Raw genomic sequence first — 22,308 nt, 5'->3', positions numbered from 1 at the left:
CCCTGTTTTACAGATGGGATAAAATAGGCTCACAGAGGTTATTCCTCAGTTGCACACATCCAGTAAATGAAGGAGAAAGTGATCTGAACCCAGGCTGCTGACCCAAAATGCCGACCACATCTCAACACATCAGAGATACCTTCAAACACGATATTTTAACTTTGAGCGGGTTCCTTCTGTTTACATTATCTGATCCTAATTACACTTAAAACAAATTTATTATCACATTGTTAGATTATTGATGAAATGAAGTCAGTAAAGACGGTTTATTTTACCATATGCCATTTTTTTAATTTCTAGAAGGCAAATCATTTTTTAAAACTTCCTATTTTATATGTGGAAGTATTTTAAAGTAAATTACAGATATCCTGACAGTCCACTTCTAAATACCTCAGTATGCATCTCTAAAAAGTAAGAATACTTTTTAAATAGCTAAAGATAACATAACAACAATAAAGTTAGTAATAATTCCTAAATATCATCTAATAGCCAGTTTACTCAAATTTCTCTGCTTTCCCCTAAAATATCCTTTACAGCTGGTTTGTTCAAATCAGGACCTACTTCAGGACTATATATGTGTTATTGAGTTCTCTAAATCTCTTTTAATCCAGAGCAGTCATTTTTTCTTTTTTCTTCATGGTACTGACTTGCTAAAGAGACTAGAATAGTTGTCATGAGGTAGATTTTTCTTAAAACAGTTTAGAAGAAAACTTTAACTACAGTGTACTTGAAAAAAAAATCCTTTTCAGGTCAAAAGTTGTAGTGCAATTAGATTATAAGATATTTTACTGGTAGATTAGCAAAGGTTTGGAATTTGTCTTGGGTACAGCAAAAACTATAGGACTGATTTGCTTTAAAAAACATCTTGGAAGATTTACTCAGTGTTGCTTTGGCCAAACCACTTTACCCGTACAAAGGAAATTCATTGCATTGCAAAAAGAAAGCAGACGTGTGGTATCACAGAATAACATGAGTTCCTTTGGATGAGTTGGATGTATTCCTGACATGTGATGTGTAGCTCACTCTTCTCTGAAGGTGTGGTTGCTAACCTTAGCATCTGTTACTATTCAGAGGGTTTGAGTTCTTTTGACCCTGCCCAGACATGGCCATTTATCACCCTCATTGAGGAGGATACTTGCAGCTGGCCCAGACTAATCACCTAGGGATTCCCATAATGGACCTAAGCTGTATTCCTACTTGTGTATCCTCCAAGAGGGAAGAACTAAGTGAAAGGCCCATAGCTGGTCCCTAGGTTCATGCCTCCCCACAATAGATGTCTCTGGCTTTTCCTTCCACCCCACGTCCCCAGTGGTTTCTAATCACATTTTCTCAGCCCCTTCTGTCAGCTCAAAAAGCTAGCCCAGTGATGGGCTTTTAGGGCCAAGCGTCATGGGGCGGAGAGAAGCGAGAGGGGCGGGGAGGGGGGACAGCAACACGGCCCCTTAAGAAGAGGTTTCTGAGCAGACTGACCCTTGGCTTTTCTCAAACCACTACCTGCAGGGGGAGTTCTCCTCTTCTGCTCTTAAGTGTCTGGGGTAAAAAGAGTCTTGTCTTTTCTTAAGATCAACCACTCTTGAAAAAGAAGTTCCTGTCATCTTCATCCACCCTTTAAACACTGGATTATTCCGGATAAAAATCCAAGGAGCCACTGGAAAGTTTAACATGGTCATCCCTCTTGTGGACGGGATGATAGTCAGCAGGCGAGCACTCGGTAAGGTCTTCTATGTGGTGTGGCAGAAGGTTAAGGTTTCTGTCTTGTTCGTTCATGTTTTTATAAACCAAAGGAAGGAAAAATAAGGAAATGGTGATGTTTCTATAGATTGCATGTGTAGAAAATATTAGGACTCTTGTTACACAGGGAGCATGTTTTGTTGTTTAAAATGGTTTAATATAGTTAATGTGAGTGGAGCTATAATTTAGACTTTGAGTATTGGAAAATGAAGATTATTGTCTGTAATTTAGGGCAGGAAATGGGTTGTCAGACCAGATGTTTTATTTTTCCTTGCCATTATATGTTTCTTCTGACATCTTTATCTTGGTAGTGCTATGCCTGTCTCTTTGAAGACTGAAAGTTTTACAAATGGAATGAAATATTTTGAGAATGCAGAGAATGGTTTACTTGAATACTGATAATTCACCTAACTAACTGATTGTTAACATTTAACATCTCTGTTTTTAAGGGTTCCTGGTGAGGCAGACTGTAATTAATATTTGTAGAAGAAAGAGACTAGAGAGTGACTCCTACAGTCCACCACATGTGCGCCGGAAACAGAAAATCACCGACATTGTCAACAAGTACCGTAACAAGCAGTTGGAGCCAGAGTTTTATACTTCACTTTTCCAGGAGGTTGGACTCAAGAACTGCAGTTCTTAGACCGCTGTCTATCCAGGATTATTTAACTCCAGTTTGGGGGGTATAATATCAAAGCAAAACTATTTGACAGGTGATCACTGTAAAAATAAAAACAAATCACTTCCTAAGAGCTTACTGTTTAATCACCAGAATAGAAGAAACACATTATAAACCCATTCGATAGAAGACTTTTGGCTTTCTAATGAAATGGGCTCCCAGACACAATCATATTCCTGCTGGTAATGACAATATACATTTTAGCCATAAACTTTCTTTTAAAAGTGACAATTTTAGTTAAATATAAGATTTTTCAGGAGAAAGGCTTTTATGCATCTCAGTTAAACACGTGCATTGGTAGTATCGACAAGTTTCCAAATTAGAAGTTGAAGATAGTTTTATACCTCACTTTTTAGGAGGTTGTGTTCAAAACTAAAATCTGTCTAGAATCTTCCAGGACATTTAAAAACTCAAAAGATGCTGATTGCATAGAGGAGAAAGAAATCTCAACCTTCTGCTCACTTGTAAGTCCATTTTTTATCCAGCTGTCAAACTGACAAAAAGGAGAGCATAAATGGTTTTTGCTCAGATAAGAAGTCTGACATTAAAATATTTCATGTTTTCTCTCCACATTTCCAAAGAGTTGCCAGTCTCATCACTGCACAGAGGATCTGTCTGAACAGAAGCCCTCAATTTCTGGGCAACCAAGGAACAGATCTAAACTAGAGGTGCAGCCTTGTGCTTTAATGGGGACACAGATGAAGTCTTTAGAGTTAAAAGTTGGAAGACAGCAGTGGTGGCTACACTCTCTCTCCATGGGGGGCCAGCTTGGTGGCATAATAACAGGTTAAACATTTGTAATTCCTTGGTTAAATATCAAGAAATATAAATTCACAACAAGGATTGAGAATTACTTGGTTTCATACACTGTTTCTTATTTCAGGACCAAGCAGGGAACTGCAATAGTTTATGAAGGATTCTAATTTTGGGGTTTAGGAAGTAGCTTCTCAGCACTAGTAATTCAGATCTGTCTCAGAGAGCTACTGGATTTCATCATAATTGACAAGCATTAGTGACCCACCTCCCTGGGTCGCTGCTGTTAGAAATGGATGTTGTCATGTTTTCTGGACTTTGCCAGCTGATGGCACAACAAATCCCTGCCAGGGTTTTGGAAATACTTCTGTTACCTCGCTGCTACTTTTCTGCCAGGGATAAAAGTTTTGAGGTGGCCAGACCCAGAACATCCATACAAGGATGCCTGTTACAGTGCTAGAGTATACACTGCTCGTTTCTCCTATTCTTACCTGCTTTCTTCTTTCTTAATTAAGATGATTTTGTGTTAAGAAAACAAGTGACATTTGAATTCCAAAGAGGAGTGATCATAGCTGTATAAAGGGTTTTCCCACGTGAACTCTGACGTCAGTACATTGTGTAGGTCAGACCTACCAGGGTCTTGTTAGGTTATTTCTTTTGCTTTGATGTTTTATTAGTCAAATGGGGGGTGAAGGGGATAGTGTAGGATCTATTTCCCTGTGCAGCTATTCCAGAAGTATGTATTTTGCCATCTGTGAGCAAGAGATGTGGGCATAGCAGCTCTTGGTTTTACGTTTCCCAAACCCTTGTTTTTATGTTTGTTTTAAGCTCAGGTAAAGCTAACTTCCTCCTTCTATGACTCCAGTTTCCATTCAGGGTATAATATTATTCAATAATTGACTTCCTTTTTAAGCTGGGCAATAAATTGATGGTCCCAAATGGTAGCATGGGGGAGAGGGGTATGTAATGAAGATTAGGAAGTTCCATCCTAAAAATGTTTTAGAAGTTCAGCAGGTATAAAATCAGGTTTGACAACTTTCAAGGAAGTTGCAGATGGAGCATTTCAAGGGAAAAATGGGCCCTTGTTCTGTTGACGTGAACAGAGAAGGCTAAATTGATGTGCAACTTAGAACATTCCAGAGGTTAAAAAGAACTAGTATAGATGTACTTCCTCAGTATGATTCTTCAGATAAAACTTTTACCTTTGGTGTAGTTCTGATGTCAGAAAAATGCCCAGCGGGGTGTGTTGGGGGTTGGTTTGCTGATCTTTTAATTACCTCTGGTTTTTGGCAACTTTTTGTAATTCTGATGGCTTTGATAAGTAAACAGCCGGTGTTGAATGCAGTGTGTGACCTGGAAGACTTTGTGGTCCCTCAGAGGGTTCAGTAATATGCACCCTTGAAGGCATGAGACCCCCAATGTGTACAGCACAAACAGAATATGGGCTTGCATCCCTTGTCAGGTGTTGGTTTCTTTTGCTCAAAATAGCATCTACCGAAAAGGTCCACCTCTTGGACCTTTCACTAGTATGGGTTTGAGTTCATGGTCACTAAGTTCACCCAACTGCCTTTGTTAAAAAAACATTTTGAGCAGAACGATGCCAGAGGAACATAATTAGTTCTTCATAATAATCTTTAGTAATCTACCTGATAAGTTTGCTAGCATGTGTTCATAACCTTGGGAAAGCCAGGACGACTTTGGTGTGTGGCTTGAACAGTTGAGCTGCTCCTCTGTCTGCACCAGAGGGTAGGTGAGTGGCATTCTGTGAAGAGGAAAGTGTTAACCAAGAGACAGGTGCAGGTAGCCCCTCATACTCCCTCCTCGAGTGTTTGGGAGGTTTCTCTTTTCTGGTTAGGAGCACTAAGGACAGTGAGAAGGGCTTTTGCCTCTTTAACCCTCTCCTTGTTTAGCCACCTCTCTCTTTCGTCCAGTGCTTCTTCCAAAGATCCCCTCCTGTCCATTGGCCCTTTGAAAGGAATGGTTTTGTGGTGGGTTGACCTACCCCGTTCCCTGCCCCCTACCCCTCCCCGGCTCTACCCCACACACACGTGTGTGCTGTCCACTTTGAGGTCCTCTCTTTCAGGGCAGCCCGTTCTCCTCTAGATTCATTTATAAATACAAAGTATCTCTGTCTTTGGATAGTAATGTCAGTTGCCTACGGGCTCTGCGTGTGAGGCATTCACGCAGTCACTTCTGCATACACAGGGGTAGCGTTCGTCATGCTCTGCAGAATTGATTTTTAGAGAGGCAGAGGCTTCAGGAGTATTTATTTCTATTGGAAGGTGGAAGCCTTGCAGTGAGAACCTTGCTCAAAGTAATATTTTGTGGTAGATAGTGAAAAATGTATTGGAGGTAATTTGGCACTCGTCCTGGCAGTAGTTCTCCATTCAGCATTTTAAAGCCCATTCAGGTTATACCTTCCTAAAAAGAAATGATTTATATGTTTACATGAAATGACAAATTGAGTTAGGTGGTCTGTTTTAAAGATTTCCATCACAGCCTCTTTTCCCGACATGGGGAGACTGGAGGTAATCCATTCGTACAATGTGGAATCAAACTGTGGGTTTCTCAGTAGCTAAAGAAGCCATGTACTGTACAGTGTTTTTTCTCAGAATATCAACTCATGTTCTTCAGATGCTTTTCTTTTTTTAGTGGTGAGGGAAAAGGTGTAATTTGGGATTCCACAGTGCCTTGCACATAGTAGGCGCCCAATAAATATTTGTCGAAGTAAACCAAGTTTCCCAAGTCCTCATCTTTTACAGTGACCAAGAACATCTTTCTTCTCCGAAGGGCTTGGCAGTTGTGGCTAAAAAAAAAAACAGTATCATCATTTGCTTGAAATCATATATACAATTTGTATGAATTTCAGTATGTTGCCAAGACATAATCTTTTTCTTATTGTATTTTCTGTAAATATTTCTGGCACTGAACTGTAAAGTAAAGACAAAATGTACATATGAAGGTGTCCCCGTGTCCCCTCACTTTTTGTGTTTTATCTTCGTCAATTAGGGAAGAAGGCCCAGAGGCTTGTTTGTATTTATGCTGATTCTTTGTCCAGAGGAAACCCATGGAATATTGAATGTAATACATTTAGTCAATTAAATTTTAAGGAGATTCTTATCTAATAACCTCGTGTGTGCTTTTGGTTACAGGCTGTGGGTTTGACTCTCACATGGGTGCTCTTTCCAGGGGCTTTTCTGCTGTGCTTTGGCTACCCTTCGAAATGTAGATCTGTGCATTTTCACCCCAGTTTTATAGAGTTTACGCGGGCATAGCAGCCTGCTTCCCAAAAAAACAGCCATTGAAAACCCTGTGGAGCACAGTTCTACTCTGACACCCAACGGGTCGCCCTGAGTCAGAATTGACTCAACAACAATACATAATAGGAATCCATGGGTGGTGCAGACGGTTAAATGCTCGACTACTAATTGAAAGGTTGGTGGTTCAAACCCACCCGCAAGTACCTCAGAAGACAGGCCTGATGACCTGCTTCCGGGAGGCCACAGACTTGGAAACCCCATGGAACCAACAATGTTTTGACCAAGTTTGAGTCACCATTTTAAAATTTGGGAGATTTCATATAAAAATCCAAATGTTTTGACTCTTAGAAAAGTCAGGCGCTCTGGCAATACTGGGTCTGCGTCTCCCACACAGCAGTTATTGGCTGGAGCTGAGTGTAGCTGCCGGCTTTAGATCCACAGTGCACCATCCTTTTGCTGCCGTCCCACTACTCCCACAGAGGGAACGTGGGCACCTGCAGTTGGAGTTACAGGACCTGGGGACCCAGCTGGCTCGGGAGGTCTCTGGGACCTTGAATATAAACACCCGCCTAGGGATAATTTTTATCTCGTCTATTTTTCTAACTCTTAGCAGCTTAGTGAGGTAAGAATTATTTCTATCTTACAAGAAAGAGGATCAGGGAGGTGTCACATGAACCCAATAGCAGCTTAGCTAGGATCCAAACCCAGGCCTGCCTGCCCACCTGCCCTTTTAGAAAATCTGAGCTAAACTCTCACTGCCTGACTCCCACCCATTGGTTCAAAACAGCAATCGCAGGACACTCTGACTTCCCTGTTACATCACCCACTCAGTCACAATTGGACAGAGGGCAGTGTGTGGCCCAGATCCCCAGGTCCCCGAGGCAGCCCTGCCAGCCTAACCCAGGCTGGCCCGCTTAGGCCACACACACACACCATGAAGTACCCTCTGGTGCCACTGGTGAATGACCTCACGTTTTCTTTTCTGGCCTTCTGGCTCTGCCTGCCTGTGGGCTTGCTGCTGTTCTTTTTGATCGTCTGGCTACGCTTCTTACTTAGCCAAGGTGAGCCACCCAGGCTGGGCAGGGGACTGAACAGGTCAGGGTCTCCGGGAACAACTGGAGAAAGGGGTTTTGTTCACACATTTTTACAGCTGGCTTAGATGAAAGCAGTCAACTGCAAGAGAAAAGGACTGGATTGGTGGTTGAGAGTTGAACCTGGAGTCCAAGGCTGAGGCTGGGGGTCCGTGAATCCTCGAGTTTGACTACAAGCAATATGTATGTGTGCGTGTATTTGTGGTTTTTGTGGGGAGATGGTCCAGTGAATCCCTCAGGGCCACCACTAGCATGTGTCTTGTACAAATTAGAACGAGGGGGCCTCTCTGGGCAGATGAGATGGAAAAATGTGCCACTCTGTGTGGGTGCAGCCAGGGAAACGCTCAGTGAGCAGAGCATGGGTGAATCTCAGGTCCACTCACCCCCTCAGCTGGTGCTTTTTCACAGTGAGCAGCTTGCACAATGCGATGTGGCAGCCTTCAGCATTACCAGGTGCCCAGAGACAACTCGCATTGTCTCCTGTCCAGACCATACCTCAGGGAGGATCTGGGCTTATCTGGGACACAGGATCGTGGAGGCCACTGACATTTGTCCTGAGCTCAGCATGCCTCCATGAGGAGCAAGAGACTGGGCAAAGTGGTCATGAAGGAAGCTAGGGGTACGGGGATGTGGCCTGGCTGTGTGGCCGGGGTGATCTCTCTCCAGGTGTCCTGTTCTCCCTGGACACCGCCTTCAGCTGAGGAGCTTCTTCCTCTTGATCTCTCACCTCCTGCTGCTCAGCTCCATGACCTTTGGCCAGCTGGGCAGGGAGGGTGCGGAGCACGCAGCCAGCCCTAGGAAGATGGCTTTGAGACAGGGTGAACAGTTTATCCCTCCCCACCTGCCCCATGATCTCAAATGTAGGGGCTGATAATTGTGTAATTACTGGGAGTTTCTGGCAAGAGCCTGGGAAGTCCTTTTGCTTTCAGAAAATGTTTAAGGTGTTTGCAAATTTCCAGGATGGACCCCAGTCTCCCTGAGAGATGACACTTGGCCATCAGACCTGGTGGCTGGTGGGAGCTGGAGGACTTGGTATATTGGCTATAAAAGTTATCTTGGCTTCTAGGAGACTTGAGCTCCAACTTCAGCCTTGGCCCTTAATAGTTAATAATGTTGTTGTCATGGAGGCTGGATGAACCTCTGAAACTATTGCTGTGTGATAATCTTTAAATCTTAAACCAGATATATCCCCAGAAGTCTTAAAACCAAACAATAGCTTAATTAGTAAAGAATGTCTGCCTTGAGCATTGTGCTCTTTTAAGATCTATCTACATGGGATCAAACTGACAACAGCAAAAACAACTCGAAAGAGTAGATAGGAACCATCGTGGGTGATGAGTTTCTTTTAATGGGGGAGGAACTACTTAAAAGGAGGATGAGAATAGTTGCATAACTCCAGAGAATATAATCAGTGTCACTGAATTGTACATGTAGAAATTGTTGAATTAGTATATGTTCTGCTGTGTATATTCTCAACAAGAACAAAAATATAAAAAATAATGCGTGCCATTGAGTTGATTGTGGTTCATAGCGACCCTATATGACAAAGTAGATCTGTCCTACAGGGTTTCCAAGGCTGTAATCTTTACGGGAGTGTCTTAGGCTGGGTTCTCTACAGAAGCAAAACCAGTAAAGCATATAAATATATATAGGGAGAGATTTGTATCAAGGGATGACTTAAGAGGTTGTAGAGGCTGGAACGTCCCAAGTCCCTGGGTCAGGACAGAAGCCTCTCCTGATTCACGTAGCCACGGGGCTGGCGAACCCAAGATCAGCAGATCAGAGAGCAGGACTCCTGGCTTACAGGCCGCAAAGATGGATGAATCCCAAGATCGGCATGCAAGACCACACACGCCCAAGGAAACTGTCTTTCAACTGATTGGCTACTCACAGCAGATCCCATCTTGGAGGTGATCACAACATCATACAACTGCCAAACCACTGAGAATCATGGCCCATCCACCTTGACACACAACCTTAACCATCACAGGAGCGAATAGTAGCTCATGTAATCCTCTGAGTAACCCTATGAAGTAATAACCTATATTACAATTGAAGAAACTGAGACTCAGGAAAAGCTAGCTACTTGCCCAAAGTCACATGCCTATGAAGTGCTTAAGAGTGCCAGTTGTCTGGTTTCTGAGCCTTGGTTTTCTCATCTACAAAATGAAGATAGTACTGACACTTTGGGCTGGTGGAGTCCTAAGTGGGTTACAGGGCCGGGCACATAGTATGCTCTTGCAGGAGGAGAAAATAGTCCAGTGCCGGGTTTTGTCAATGTTGAGGAGGTGTGGGCATGGCTTTTCTCTTGCAGGACACCTCACCCACCACCCAGTCCAGCCCAAAGACACCAGTCTCCCCCGGCCCTAGTCTAAGCCAGCCACAACTTAGACCACTCTGGCCCCTTCTCATACTTTCTCCTGAAATGCTGTGCACCCATTGGCATCTCACGTGGCGTTTTGAAATAAGTCCTTTTCTTAATTTTGCAACGAAGTGAAACTCTCTCAGGGGCCTTATCTTGGAACTGTCAGTATTATTGCATGAGTTCTGCCCTTGTGCCATGGTCTGGGTCTGCCCACGTTTGGGGCCTGTCAGGGGCTGGACGCTCAGGACGCCCAGGCTTGTGGTTTTCTGACTTTTCTGACTTGGATCCCTTTATTGGAATCTGTTTGTTTGGGAATCCAATATGAACGCAGACAAAAGTAGCTCTGTTGCCTTCATCCTGTGCCCCACCCTCCCAGCCTGGCTCAGCAGGGCAGTTTCAGGACTAGGAAGCTGGATTCATTTCCCAGGGCTGCCGCAACAAATCTCCACACCCTGGATGACTTAAAACAACAGAAATTTATTCTCACAGTTCTGGAGGCTACAAGTCCGTAATCAAGGTCATACCATCCCTGAAGCCTCTACGGGAAAATTTGTTCCATGCCTTTCTCTTAGCTCCTGGTGTTGCAGACAATCCTTGAGCTTCTTTGGGTTTATAGAGGCGATCTCTGCCTCTGTCGTCACCTGGTGTTCTTCCATTGTGTCTCTGTTGTATAACAACACCAATGATACTGGATTAAAAAAAAATTTAGGGACCACGAATTACCTCATTGAGGATCCCTGGAGGCATAATGGCTAAGCAATTGGCTGCTAACTTGAAGGTTGGCAGTTCAACCCACCCAGCAGCTCCTTGAGAGGAAGACTTGGTGATCTGCTCCTGTAAAGATTACAGCCTGAGAAGCCTTATAGGACAGTCCTGTTCTGTCACATGGGGTCACTATGAGTCACAATAGATTCTGCAGCACACAACAACAACAATGACCTCAACTTGATTACATCTGCAAAGACCGTATTTCCAAATAAGGTCACATTCACAGGTACCAGTGGTTAAGACTTCAACATATCTTTTGGGGTTATACAGTTGAACCCGTAATCAAAGGGAACAGGGTTGAGCCGTGGTGAGTGAGTGCCTGTGGCCCGAGAGTGGCACTCTCCCAAGTCAAGGGAAAAGCAAAGTGAGAGGAGAAGGAATTGCTGGTGAGACTGGCACTGAGGCAAAAAAAAGGCCATGGGTAGCTGAACCCCCAGATAACTGGCCAGTGGAATAACGCTAATCCTTGGCCGTGTCTTGTGGAGAGAGGATGAAGCCCCGAGCACCTTCAAGAGAAAGATTTCCTTCTGTGGTTTGAAAGAAATTTGCAGAAAGAAGAAGGGAACCCTCCAGAGACATGGATTTGGGGCTGAAACAGAGGAGTGGGCACAAGTTTCTGGGTCTACACTCATCTGGGTTGTGTTGAAGGTCCTTCCCACCCTGCATTGCGATCCTTGGACCAGAACTGGTGAAGCAAGATTTTAAATTCAAAGCTGCCTTTGAATTCCTTGACTTCAACCAAGTCCCCCAGTGGAATTCCATGGGGCTGCAGAGCCCCGTTGCCATCAAGTCAATTTCAACTCATAGCGACCTATAGGACGGAACAGAACTGCCCCATATGGTTTCCAAGCCTGTAATCTTTACAGAAGCAGACTGACACCATCTTTCTCCCACAGAGCCAGTGGTGGCTTGAACCACTGACCTTTTGGTTAGCAGCTGAGCACTTAACTATTGCGCCACCAGGGCTCCTATTGTGGAGCCACGGGGACAAATCTGAATCCAGCACCATCGTTCCTGACTTTGTATGCCAAGACAAGTCACCTCATCTTTCTGAGCCTTCATTCCTCATATGTAAAATACAACAAATACTAGTAAGCACCTCCATGAAGTTAAGAGGATTAAGTGAGAAAATACATGTAAGGAACTTAGCACGTAATAACGTGCTCAAGAAATAACCAGTCTCTGTAGTGGATAATAGTGCTTCAAGCCATTTTACTGATACATAAATCGTAACAACCACCAACATTGTGAAATGCCTGTGCTAGGCCCTGTGCTGAGTATTACATGTTTTTACTTAAAAGTTAACCCTTCTCACAGAAGATGTTATTATTGTGCCCATTTTACAGATGAGGAAACAGGCTGAGATTTTTCTACCTCCTGCCCTTTGTTGGTCTGCAATCTGAGGACCTCCCTTTATTCAGCCTTCTTTACTCTTCCATAATCAGTAAAACAATACAAGACGATAGTGAGAAAAATAATCTCCCCTACTCCCTGTCCTTTTTCACCTTGCCTTCACAAGACAAGCCTTGTTAGCAAAGTCAGGAACATACTTTGTAACTTGCAGGTTTTCAAAACAGCATTTTTGGGTGGGAGAGGTCTTTCTTTTTCAAAAAAAGGGACCTTACCGTAAACATTTCTCTGCAACTTACTTGTAATACACCACAGACACCCCTTTTTAAGTCAAGAGAAGGAGATCAACTGCAATTCTTTTAACAGCTTTATGACTCAACATTGGGCGGAGGGACCAGGTCTCCATGGGGTGGGAGCATACCACAGTTTTCTCAACCATACTTTGCATGATGGACATGCAGTTTCCAGGGTGTTGTGTCTGTCACTGCAAAACAATGCTGCAATGGAAATCGTTGTAAATATATACACAGATATTTGTTAGTGGGTGAACTAGTGAAGAGTGGATGGAGGGGCAATGATTGGGTTCGTGTCTGCTCAGTGCACCTTCCTGGACCTTGCCCAATACAGGTAGGTCTTTTACTGACCTCTAGGGTCCCTCCCTTTCTAGTGTGTAGATTTGGCCACTTTCCGAGTCATAGAACAACTTTTCTTGGCCCCTGGTCACCATTCAAGCTCCTTAAGGCTTCCTGAGGCCTTAGGGCTGGCCTATATGTCATGACTTGGCATTGGTGCCCTGACCCCAGAGAAGGCTGTAGGAATGTCCAGCCCTGGAAGGGAGCCCTTTTTGGGTCAGGAGTAGGAGATGGGATGTGACCACCCAAGATGCCTTGTCTCGTACCTCCACAGATTCAGAGGAAAATGACTCCAGTTTATGCTTCGATTGGGAGCCATGGAACAAAGGGCCAGCTGAGTTTTGCTGGGAGGGCACATTCCATAGCCAAGAAGAGGAGAGGCTCCACTGGTGAGCCTGTGCTGCCAGGTGAGGCCCTTCCGTGAGTGAATGGCTTGGAAAGGAGAGCCTTAATGCCCAAAGCTTTGGGTGGTTGCCATATTGGAAAGCTGGCTGCTTCCACCATGTTGGAAGCCTCCTCTGTGTGCCATGCTGGAGAACTGGCACCCTCTATGTTAGAGGGCTTGCTTCCTATGCCATGTTGGAGACCTGCTGTTTTTGCCATGCTGGAGGACTGACTGCCTCTGCCATGTTGGAGGACTAGCTGCCTCTGCCATGAGGAATCTTCCCCTAAAGGTCCCCTTAGGCTTTACCCCTAAGACCTCACCTCCCACCATTCTCCCAGCACTCACTGGCCTCCTTGCCACTCAGACTGAAATCCACATCCCTCCTTAGGGTCTTTGCACCGGCTGTCTTTCTGCCTGGAAGCTCTCTATCCCAGACATCCATGTGGCAAACGTTCTTACCTTCGAGTTTTTGCTCAAAAGTCACTTTGTCAGTAGGGCACCCCAACCTCCCACAACCACCCTATTATTTCAACCTCTCCCCACCCCACTCATGATCCCCTTTGCTCTGCTCTACTTTTTCTTTTTTCCATAGCACTTATCGCCTCCTAAAATGCTAATTTGTCTTGTTCACAGACATACCCAAAACACCCAAAGCAATACCTGACACAGGGTTCACTACATACTTGTAGAAGAAATGATGTAATCGTATTATCAATAACAATAATACCTATCATTTATTGGATGCTTAATAGGTACCAGAGCCAATGCTAGGCATTTCCCTTTCATAAACTCATTTATGGAATCTTAAGAAGAGGGTTTTATTCTTATCTCCATTTTACAAATGAGGAAACTGAGTGTCAGGGCAGTTATAACATAGTTTGCCCAAAGCAACAGCGCTCTCACACATAGTGAGCCCCTAGGAGCTCTCGGCCATTCCAGTGGAGTAAAACAGCTCTATACCAATGACCCCAACATGTGTCTCTCCCTCCAGCCTTCTCTCTGAGTTCAGTTATCTAACTGCCCTCTTGAGACTTTGTCATGTCTAGAATGGAATTCTTGATACTCATTGCTCCCCCACAAAGCAAAAACACAACAACCCTAATCTTTGCCCATCTCCATGAACAGTACCACCCTTGATTGATCCAGTTCCTCCAGCCACAACCTGGGAGTCACCCTTCATGGATATGCGGCACTTTCATGCCCTTCTTTCCCCCACTCCACATCCTGTCCACCACCAAGTCCTCCTGATTCTTCTCCAAACTTCATCTCTCATGCATCCACTTCTTGCCATCCTGCTGCCACATGGCCTGCTTTACCCTGAAGTCTGTTGTTGTGCAACATGCTCGTTAACCCCACCCTGCCCCAGTGGGTCACAACTTGGAACACCTCCCTGTCTGAAATGGAGGGAAGAGGTGAGGATGAGTAGCAGGGACCATCACTTAACATCAATTACACTGATTCTTTACCTTTCTGGTCCACTAATCTTAACAGTTGAGGCCCTCTCCCCAGAAAAGCACCCATATGTACACACACTCAGAGCAGTTGCACTAGGCCCAGTGCTTAGAAGGGCCCACACATGGTTTAATATTCTGCTGTTGCTGTATTGAATTCTTAATAGTTTTGAACATGGGACCACGCACATTCCTTTTGTGATGGGTGATGCTGATAATGTAGCCATTCCTATTTGCATATAGTTAGTGGAGGCAGAAAAGCAGATCTTCAGACTCTGCCCCAGAACCCGTGTGCTATTTATAGAGTCCTTCCCACCTCCATCATTTATTTGTCTGTCTTATTCTTTCACCTCAGTGCTATCCCTAGACTCAACCTCCCAGATTGTTTCTAGCTCCGTTTTCCTGGAGTCAGCTGGGCTGTGGCAGTGGCTGCAGTGGACAGGAGGGACCTACCAGGGATGGAAGACGATGTTGGAGAGTGAGGTGTTTCTCTGAAGTCCCTCAATCTAGTCTCCCCCCTGGATGGGCACATGAAAGCCCCCAGAGGAACAAACTATTTTCTACCATCACAGATGACCTACCAGGCTGCCCAAGAAGGGGCCCAAGTTATGAAGATAATATTAGCAGCCACATGGGGAGAAGTTGGCCAACTGAATTCAAAGGAAGACCCAAGACAGGGTTGGGCCAGAAGCTGTGGGATCTGTATTAAAGAAACATAGGTGTTCCTGTGCTTAGGAGACTCCAATACGCCTGCCTGTTCTGACCCAAGTCCATTCATTCAATGAGCTCTGGGTCCTGGGTACCAACCTGAGCAGTCCCTGATCCTTCCTGGGAATCCCTGATCTCTTTTCTCATCTGTTCAAAGGTGTGGGGAGCAGGGTTGTGCTGAACTTCCATTCTCTTAACTTTAAACTCACTCTTTGATTAGGCTTTAAGTTGATTTTGATAACAACTATTTATTTTATGAATATATTTGGAGTATCTGCTGTATGCCTAGTTATAAAGATACTAGTTCATATTTAATGAGCACTTACCGAGTGTGCCAGGCACTTTTCTATGTGCTTTATACACATCTTTTATGAGATAGGGTCTTTGGTTATCCCTGTTTTACAGATGGGAAAACTGAGGCACTGAGCAGTCAAGTAACTTGCTCAGAGTCACACTGATGGAGTCAGGGTCTGAACTCAGGTCTTGTGACTCCAGAACCAGGCCCTGATCCACTACACCAATTCTTCAGGTTGTGGGGTGGAAGAAGGTAAGGTGAGAGGCCTAAGGTTCTGACCTTTAAAGAAGGCCCAGTCTGTCCTTGCACCCCCAACTACTCACCCCATGGCAGCAGGGTTGTTGGGTTGGAGAAGAAGACATACCTTCTTGCATACCACTTGGGTATCATCTTTGCCCCCTCTTTCTCTGTCTCTCCATAGCCCACCTACCACCATGTCAAGGCTTTTTAAATGCCCAAGGGAAAGAGAATGAGACCTGAGTTATTAACTGAGCTCCCAGCCCTTGATCTGCCCCACTCTGTTCTTTCTGCCGTCTTAGCCAGAAAGATCCATCCCAAGCACAAATTGGAACACGTCCTTCCTCTGCTTAAAACCCTCGAAGGCTTCCTGTTGCCCCTTGGCTTAAAGTCTGAGCTGCTCAGCCTCCAGTAGAGCCATCCTTTGGGACCCCAGCCTTGCTGAATTTGCTGAGCGAGGTTTCTATTCTTACCAACGAGGCTACCAGGAACATCCTTGGATTTACATCTTTACACACAAGTGTGCTTCTATCTAGAGGAGAAATTTTGAAAGAAGAAATTGTCAAATTCAAAATATATACATTTTATATTTTACCCTACATTTTACAAGTGGCCCTACTAAAAGGTGGTACCAAGGGTGTATATAAAAGTGCCTGTTCTGCCCTTTGCTCCACTCTACACCCCAACAGATGCACACTTGCTCTGTTTCTCTCTCACACACACACTCTCAAATACACATCCTCTCAAACACACTCACACTCATGCATTCTCAAACACTGTCTTATACACTCACACACTTTCTCACATATACACACATTCTCACACACACGAATTCTCACATTCTCCCACACTCAACTCACTCTCACACATACACACACTCACACACACACACTCACATATGCTTTCACTCACGTCTCTCCCACGCTCTCACACATACACACTTTCATACATACCTTCTCTCTCAACACTCTCCCACACACAAGCCTCTCCCATGCAGTCTCACACATACACACTCACACTCATACACACTCACATACACTTTCTCACACACAAATCTCTCCCACTCTCTCACACATACACACACACATTATCTCACATACACATACTCTCATACACACACACTCTCACACTCACACACACACACTCTCACACTCACACTCACACACATTCTCCACACTTCTCTTATACACACCCTTTTCCCCACACGTTTTGTTCTGACTGATGACTTTTTGTCAACACTTCCTGGGAGCTTCAGGAGTCACATCAAATAAACCCTTTTGGTAATAAACCTCCATGGCTGAAGCTCCTCCCTGGCTTTGTCTGGACTCCTCTCCCAGCACCAGTTCTGGGAGTCTTCATGAACTGCCTAGTGGGTCCAGGCTGTCCCCTTTTTCTGTCATGGGCCTGCTGGGCCATTTGTTCAGTCTCCATGCTGACCAAGAAAAGCCAGCTGAACCATCAAGCCCCAGCTCTCACTCCTAGCCACTCTGCAGGAGCCCGAGGGGCAGTCCTGGTGGTACTGGCTACTGAGAGAGAGTCGGGAGACCCACTGCCTGCTTTGGGAAAGGGGCTGAGACCCCAAGACCATGAGGCAGGAGATGTATATGTGTGTGTGTGTATGTGTATGTGTGAGACAGAGAGAAAGAGCTCCTGGCAAACCCACTCCGTGATCTTCTAGTAACAGACTCCCTGAGAGAGAGACATGCCCCTCATCATAGCAGCTCCAGTTTACTGAGTGCCTGCTGCCATGTGCCAGTGCCAAGCACATCCCATGGATTATCTTATTGGATCTTCACAACAACCCTCTGAGGTGGGTAGTATTTCCATGTTCACATGAGGAACCTGAGGGTCATAGGGGTTAAGTACCTTGCCCAAAGTAACACAGCCAGGAAGTGGCCCATTTTTCTGACCTGAACCAAGATGCGTTTCTCAAGCGCCACACACACTCTCACACGTTCTGACATACTCTCTCACACACTCACCCACACACTTTCTCTCTCACACACATACACACACACATACTCTCTCACAGTCTCCCACACAACTGGCTCCCAACTCTCTTGCTTTCTTTGTAACACACCTCTGACTTTTCCTGGGCTCATGTGATGTAACGTAAGGTTCTGCTATTGATGTTTGTAGGAAACACAGGGAAATTCAGAACTTCAGTGTACATGTCCCCCCCCACCCCAAGGAACACAGGGAGGCTGGGAGGACTGTCAGCAGTGTGATGTCACCTGGTCTGAGACACGTGCCGGGGAGGAGCTGGAGAGGGCGCCAGCAATGCAGAATCCATCTAGCTTTGGAACTTTCATCCAACCTCACCGCTCATCATGATACATCTTCCGGGCACACCCTTCTGCTCCCCTCCCTAAACCCTGGGGCCACAGGTCCAGAATCCCAAGTGCAAGCCCCTCACCCTCCCACCACCATCCCTTTGAGCCTCAGGGTCTCATCTGCAAAATGGGGGCAGTTCCCTCCTGGTGAGGTTGTCATGAGAATTAAATATGGAGTGTATGGAAAGTACCGAAAACATGCTTGCTTGTACCTTGTTAAAAAAAAAAATGTTAGTGCTCAATAAATTGCTTCCAAAACACACACACACACACCTGGAAATAAGGTACTCAGGATACATCATGGGCCAGGCTTGACATGGACTATCCAACTGAATTCTCCCAACGACCTGTCAAGACAGGCAAGATTTTCATGTAAATGACGAGGAAGCTGGGACTCAGAGGCGTTCAGGCACTTGCCTGAAATCACACAGCCTAAGTGGCAGAGCTTAGGATCAGCCCAGGCTTGCGAGGCTCCACTGCCCCACAATGGATAGGCCAGTGCCCACCATAGGGAGGGGGCTGCCTGGCAGGGGCAGAAAGCATGTTGCAGGCACAGCTGCAGAGTTTGGATGGCTTTCTGGGCTGAGGTGGATAGACAAGTTGATGATGGTGAGCAGGTTGGCTGGATCACAGGCTGTCTGGGGAGGTGCTGGCGGGCTGCCAGGGTGCTGGGCAGCCAGGTCTGAGTCACTCTACTGTGACCTAGCCGGCCTGGCCGATACTCCAGGGCTGGGACATGATCCACCTGAGGCTGAGGATGTTGCCACAGTGTGGGGCACACTTTTCCAGCTTCTTTCTAGTACACATGGCTCTCCAGGAAGCCAAGAGGTGGCTACTTCCTTAAAGAGGCTTGAAAGTAGAGCTCACTCAAGAGTCAGGCTACTCTCACTTCCTGCTTGCTTTCTTTGTAGGGGTCCCCTGCACCAAAGAGAGGTGACAGCAAGCTAGGTGTTCTGTTTTAGACTAGATTTTATTCATTCAGATACTAACTTATTTACTCATGCAAGTGTTTATTTATATGTTTATTCATTTACTCAATGGCTCACTGATTTATTTGCTCATTCACTCACTCATGCTCACATACACAGCCATTCATTCTTCCACCCATCCACCAACTCACCCACCCACCCACCCATCCATCCATCCATCCATCCATCCACCCATCCATCCACCCATCCACCGACTCACCCACCCCTCCACCCACCCTCCCACCCATGCACCCATCCACCGACTCACCCATCCATCCATCCATCCATCCATCCATCCATCCATCCATCCATCCATCCATCCATCCATCCATCCATCCATCCATCCATCCATCCATCCATCCATCCATCCATCCATCCATCCATCCATCCATCCATCCATCCATCCATCCATCCATCCATCCATCCACCCATCCACCGACTCACCCACCCCTCCACCCACCCACCCACCCACCCATCCATCCACCCATCCACCGACTCACCCACCCATCCATCCACCCATCCTTCCATCCATCCACCCACTCACTCATTCATTCTCTTGTCCAGTTGTCCTCCTATCCATCTCTCGTCTCATCTACCCATTTTCCCATACAACATTTCATCCATCCATCCATGCACCCATTCATCCTTTATTAAGCACCTACTGTGTTTCCCACAAATGCTATGGCTCCCAAAGTATCTTTTCACTCACTTTAGCTCCTAATTCAAGTCACATATTAGGAGGAAGGACCCCCAGCTCTTCAGCCTTCCAGTCGAGTGGTTCCAGTCTCTTCCATGGTTCCAGGAGAAGGCTCAGGAGAAATGGACAGCCTAAGCACAGACCCACTGTGCGTGTTACAGCCAGTGATGGCCACCTGAGACCTGGGGCTCCTGAGAGGACCCTCTACCCTGGGGCTTTTCCCACTTTTGAATGCAGGGGTCATGCATAATCTCAGGCACTGCAGCTCCAGGGGTTATTTCCAGTTCCTTGGGCCCCATCTCTTGCCTCTCCCAGGCCAGAGCAGACCTCCAGACCATGGTGACCTGTGGACTTGGGCCTGCTTCTTGGGGCCTCTCTTCTTAGTGGAAAGGTAAATGAGTTGCCTGACCAGGCCACTGACACCTGGAGCCTTCCATGAGGGAAAGGGGGGTTCAGGACAATCTGCGGGAAGACCATGGCATCCCAGGAGGGGCTCCTGGCCCATAGTGGATCTGGGAGGGAGGACACATGTCAGGGAATTGAGAGGGCTGTTCCTCACATGTCCCCATGTGCCCCACGCTACACCTTTACATACACCATTCTCTACACCTGCACCCCCTCTCCATTTCCTGTTCCTACCTGACTGTCTCCAATTCAGTCCTCAGTTCTCATCTTGGCTGAGACACCACCTCCTTCAGGAAGCCTTCCCTGAGTCCCCACAGTCCTACTCTTCTCTCAGACCCCATTGTAACTGCTCTTATTCAGCCCTCAATAAATATTCATTGAATGAACAAGTGAATCCCCATTTTATAACCAAGGAAACTGAAGTTCTTCATCTTCCTCCCCCTCCCCCAAACTTTGACCAGCCAACTCCTACTCCTCAGATTCCAACCAAAATGTCAATTCCCAGGGTGCTTTCCTTGACCTCCAGACTAGGCCACTGCTATTTCCTGTTCCCTTAGCATCCCCCCCACTCCCCCCGCCCCACCTTTACACACCCCTTGCTGCACTCCCACCTGCTTGCTTGCTGTCTCCTGGCAATCTGGATGATGTCACCCTCCCATTTTCACAGAGGAGGAAACCAGGGCTCAGAGGAGGCCAGTGAGCTGCTCAGAGTCACAGAGGGGATGGCTATGCTAGGGTCAAGACCCCTGGCCCATGACTGCTTTTTTCCACCCACTTGAGCAAGGTACTTTATTAACTCGTTTTATTTTAAAATCAGGCTGGCTGCAGGTAGTAATAATGACAATACAAATATTGTTTTATGACTGTTTTAAAGGTGCTGTTTCCACTTCACCATTCTGGTGCGGGTGGATGGGTGAGGCTCAGGAGTGTGTGTGTGTGTGTGTCTGTAGGTGGCCCTGGCTCAGCCAGCCCCACCGGAAGGAGGTTGGGCATTTGTCCCAGAGAGGGAGTGTCTGGGAATTGGGTGTGCCCAGGGCCTCTGCATCCCTCCTCCTGCTCACATTGCTGAGTGAGTCAGCCCCAGAGCAGCACGCTGCAGCCTGCCAGGAGCCACCAGGGAGCCAGCCCATGGCAGAGCCCACCCTTCCCCCCACAGCCCAGATGGAGAGACTGGCCATGGCACCCCTGGTCTCCCCATGTCTCCGGATCCCACGGGCACACATCGCCAGGCAGCCACAGCGCTGTGCCCGGCGCTGGGCAGAACAGGGCTGCAGGTATGGGCATTGTGGGGAGGGAGAGGGGAGGTTTGGGCTGCTGGTGTCTCAGGGCCAGACCTGTGGGTCGAGGGGATCAAGTCGAGGACCTACTATGTGCCAGGGGCACATGGCATCTCACTGAGTCCTCATAACACCCCTGGGAGGAAAAATGTTCTTCCCACCATACAGGCGAGAAAACAGAAGCTCTGAGAAGTCAAGTTAGTTTGCCCCAGGCCACCTGCTGGCAGGTGGTGGAGGTGGGTCTCAAACCCAGGCCTCTGCCGAGACACACAGCACTGGTCTTGCTGCTGGCCTCCTGCTCACTGGTTCTTGGATTCCTAGAGATGCCGTTTCTTATTCTCTTTCTCTTAAAGAGCACTGGGGACCCGTGTCTTATTCAGAGTCCCTGGGTGCTACAAATGGTCAATGCACTTGGCTGCTACCCCAAAGTTTGGAGGGTCATGTCTACCCAGAGGCTCCTCAGAGGAAAGGGCTGGCAATCTACTTCAGAAAAATCAGCCATTGAAAGCCCAGTGGAGCCCAGTTCTACTCTGACACACATCAGGTCACCAGGAGTCAGAATCAACTGGACAGCAACTGGATTTTGTTTTTGTTTTGTCTTGTTCAGGCTTAGGGCCTTCAGCCATGGTATCTCAGCTGCTAAGTGTGGCTGCGTTTGGTCACCTCAGCTGGAACCTGAGCCATCTCTCCTTGCCACTCAGTGTGCCTCTGACAGCGAGAACCAGAATTTTTTAATAGTCATTTCACCCAGCTGTGATGACAGCGTATTTCAATATGATTATTGTAAAAACGTAAACAGCACAGAGAGTACACTTACTCCCCAGAATTAAGCACTGCTAAAGGAGCCCTGATGGCACAGAGGTTAAGCACTTGGCTGCTGAACAAAAGGTTGGCAGTTTGAACCCACCAGCAACTCTGCAGGA

At 46.4% G+C, this 22,308-nt stretch overlaps 3 protein-coding genes across 5 annotated transcripts in view; all 3 read left to right on the top strand.

Annotated features, from left to right (window-relative positions):
- RALGAPB (Ral GTPase activating protein non-catalytic subunit beta) overlaps positions 1–6,291 on the top strand; it is a 97,706-nt gene extending 91,415 nt beyond the window's left edge. For all 3 annotated transcript variants that reach the window (XM_049868834.1, XM_049868832.1, XM_049868833.1), the window contains 2 exons: positions 1,563–1,711; positions 2,181–6,291. In XM_049868834.1, coding sequence (XP_049724791.1) covers positions 1,563–1,711; positions 2,181–2,374 — 343 coding nt within the window. In that variant the 3' untranslated portion in view covers positions 2,375–6,291. The remainder of the gene's footprint in view (positions 1–1,562; positions 1,712–2,180) is intronic.
- A 1,066-nt stretch (positions 6,292–7,357) lies between these two features.
- ADIG (adipogenin) lies at positions 7,358–13,022 on the top strand. Its single transcript, XM_049868737.1, has 2 exons — positions 7,358–7,484; positions 12,904–13,022. Exons 1-2 carry the CDS (start codon positions 7,358–7,360, stop codon positions 13,020–13,022), a joined length of 246 nt encoding a protein of 81 aa, XP_049724694.1.
- An 8,214-nt stretch (positions 13,023–21,236) lies between these two features.
- ARHGAP40 (Rho GTPase activating protein 40) overlaps positions 21,237–22,308 on the top strand; it is a 44,057-nt gene continuing 42,985 nt past the window's right edge. Inside the window, exon 1 of the mRNA XM_049869902.1 lies at positions 21,237–21,382. Within this exon, the coding sequence (XP_049725859.1) occupies positions 21,237–21,382 (146 nt within the window). The remainder of the gene's footprint in view (positions 21,383–22,308) is intronic.

Source organism: Elephas maximus, chromosome 25 (genome assembly GCF_024166365.1).
Source record: "Elephas maximus indicus isolate mEleMax1 chromosome 25, mEleMax1 primary haplotype, whole genome shotgun sequence".
NCBI classification, from domain to species: domain Eukaryota; kingdom Metazoa; phylum Chordata; class Mammalia; order Proboscidea; family Elephantidae; genus Elephas; species Elephas maximus.
Note: the sequence above shows the minus strand (reverse complement) of the source record. Positions and strands in the feature narration are given on the sequence as shown.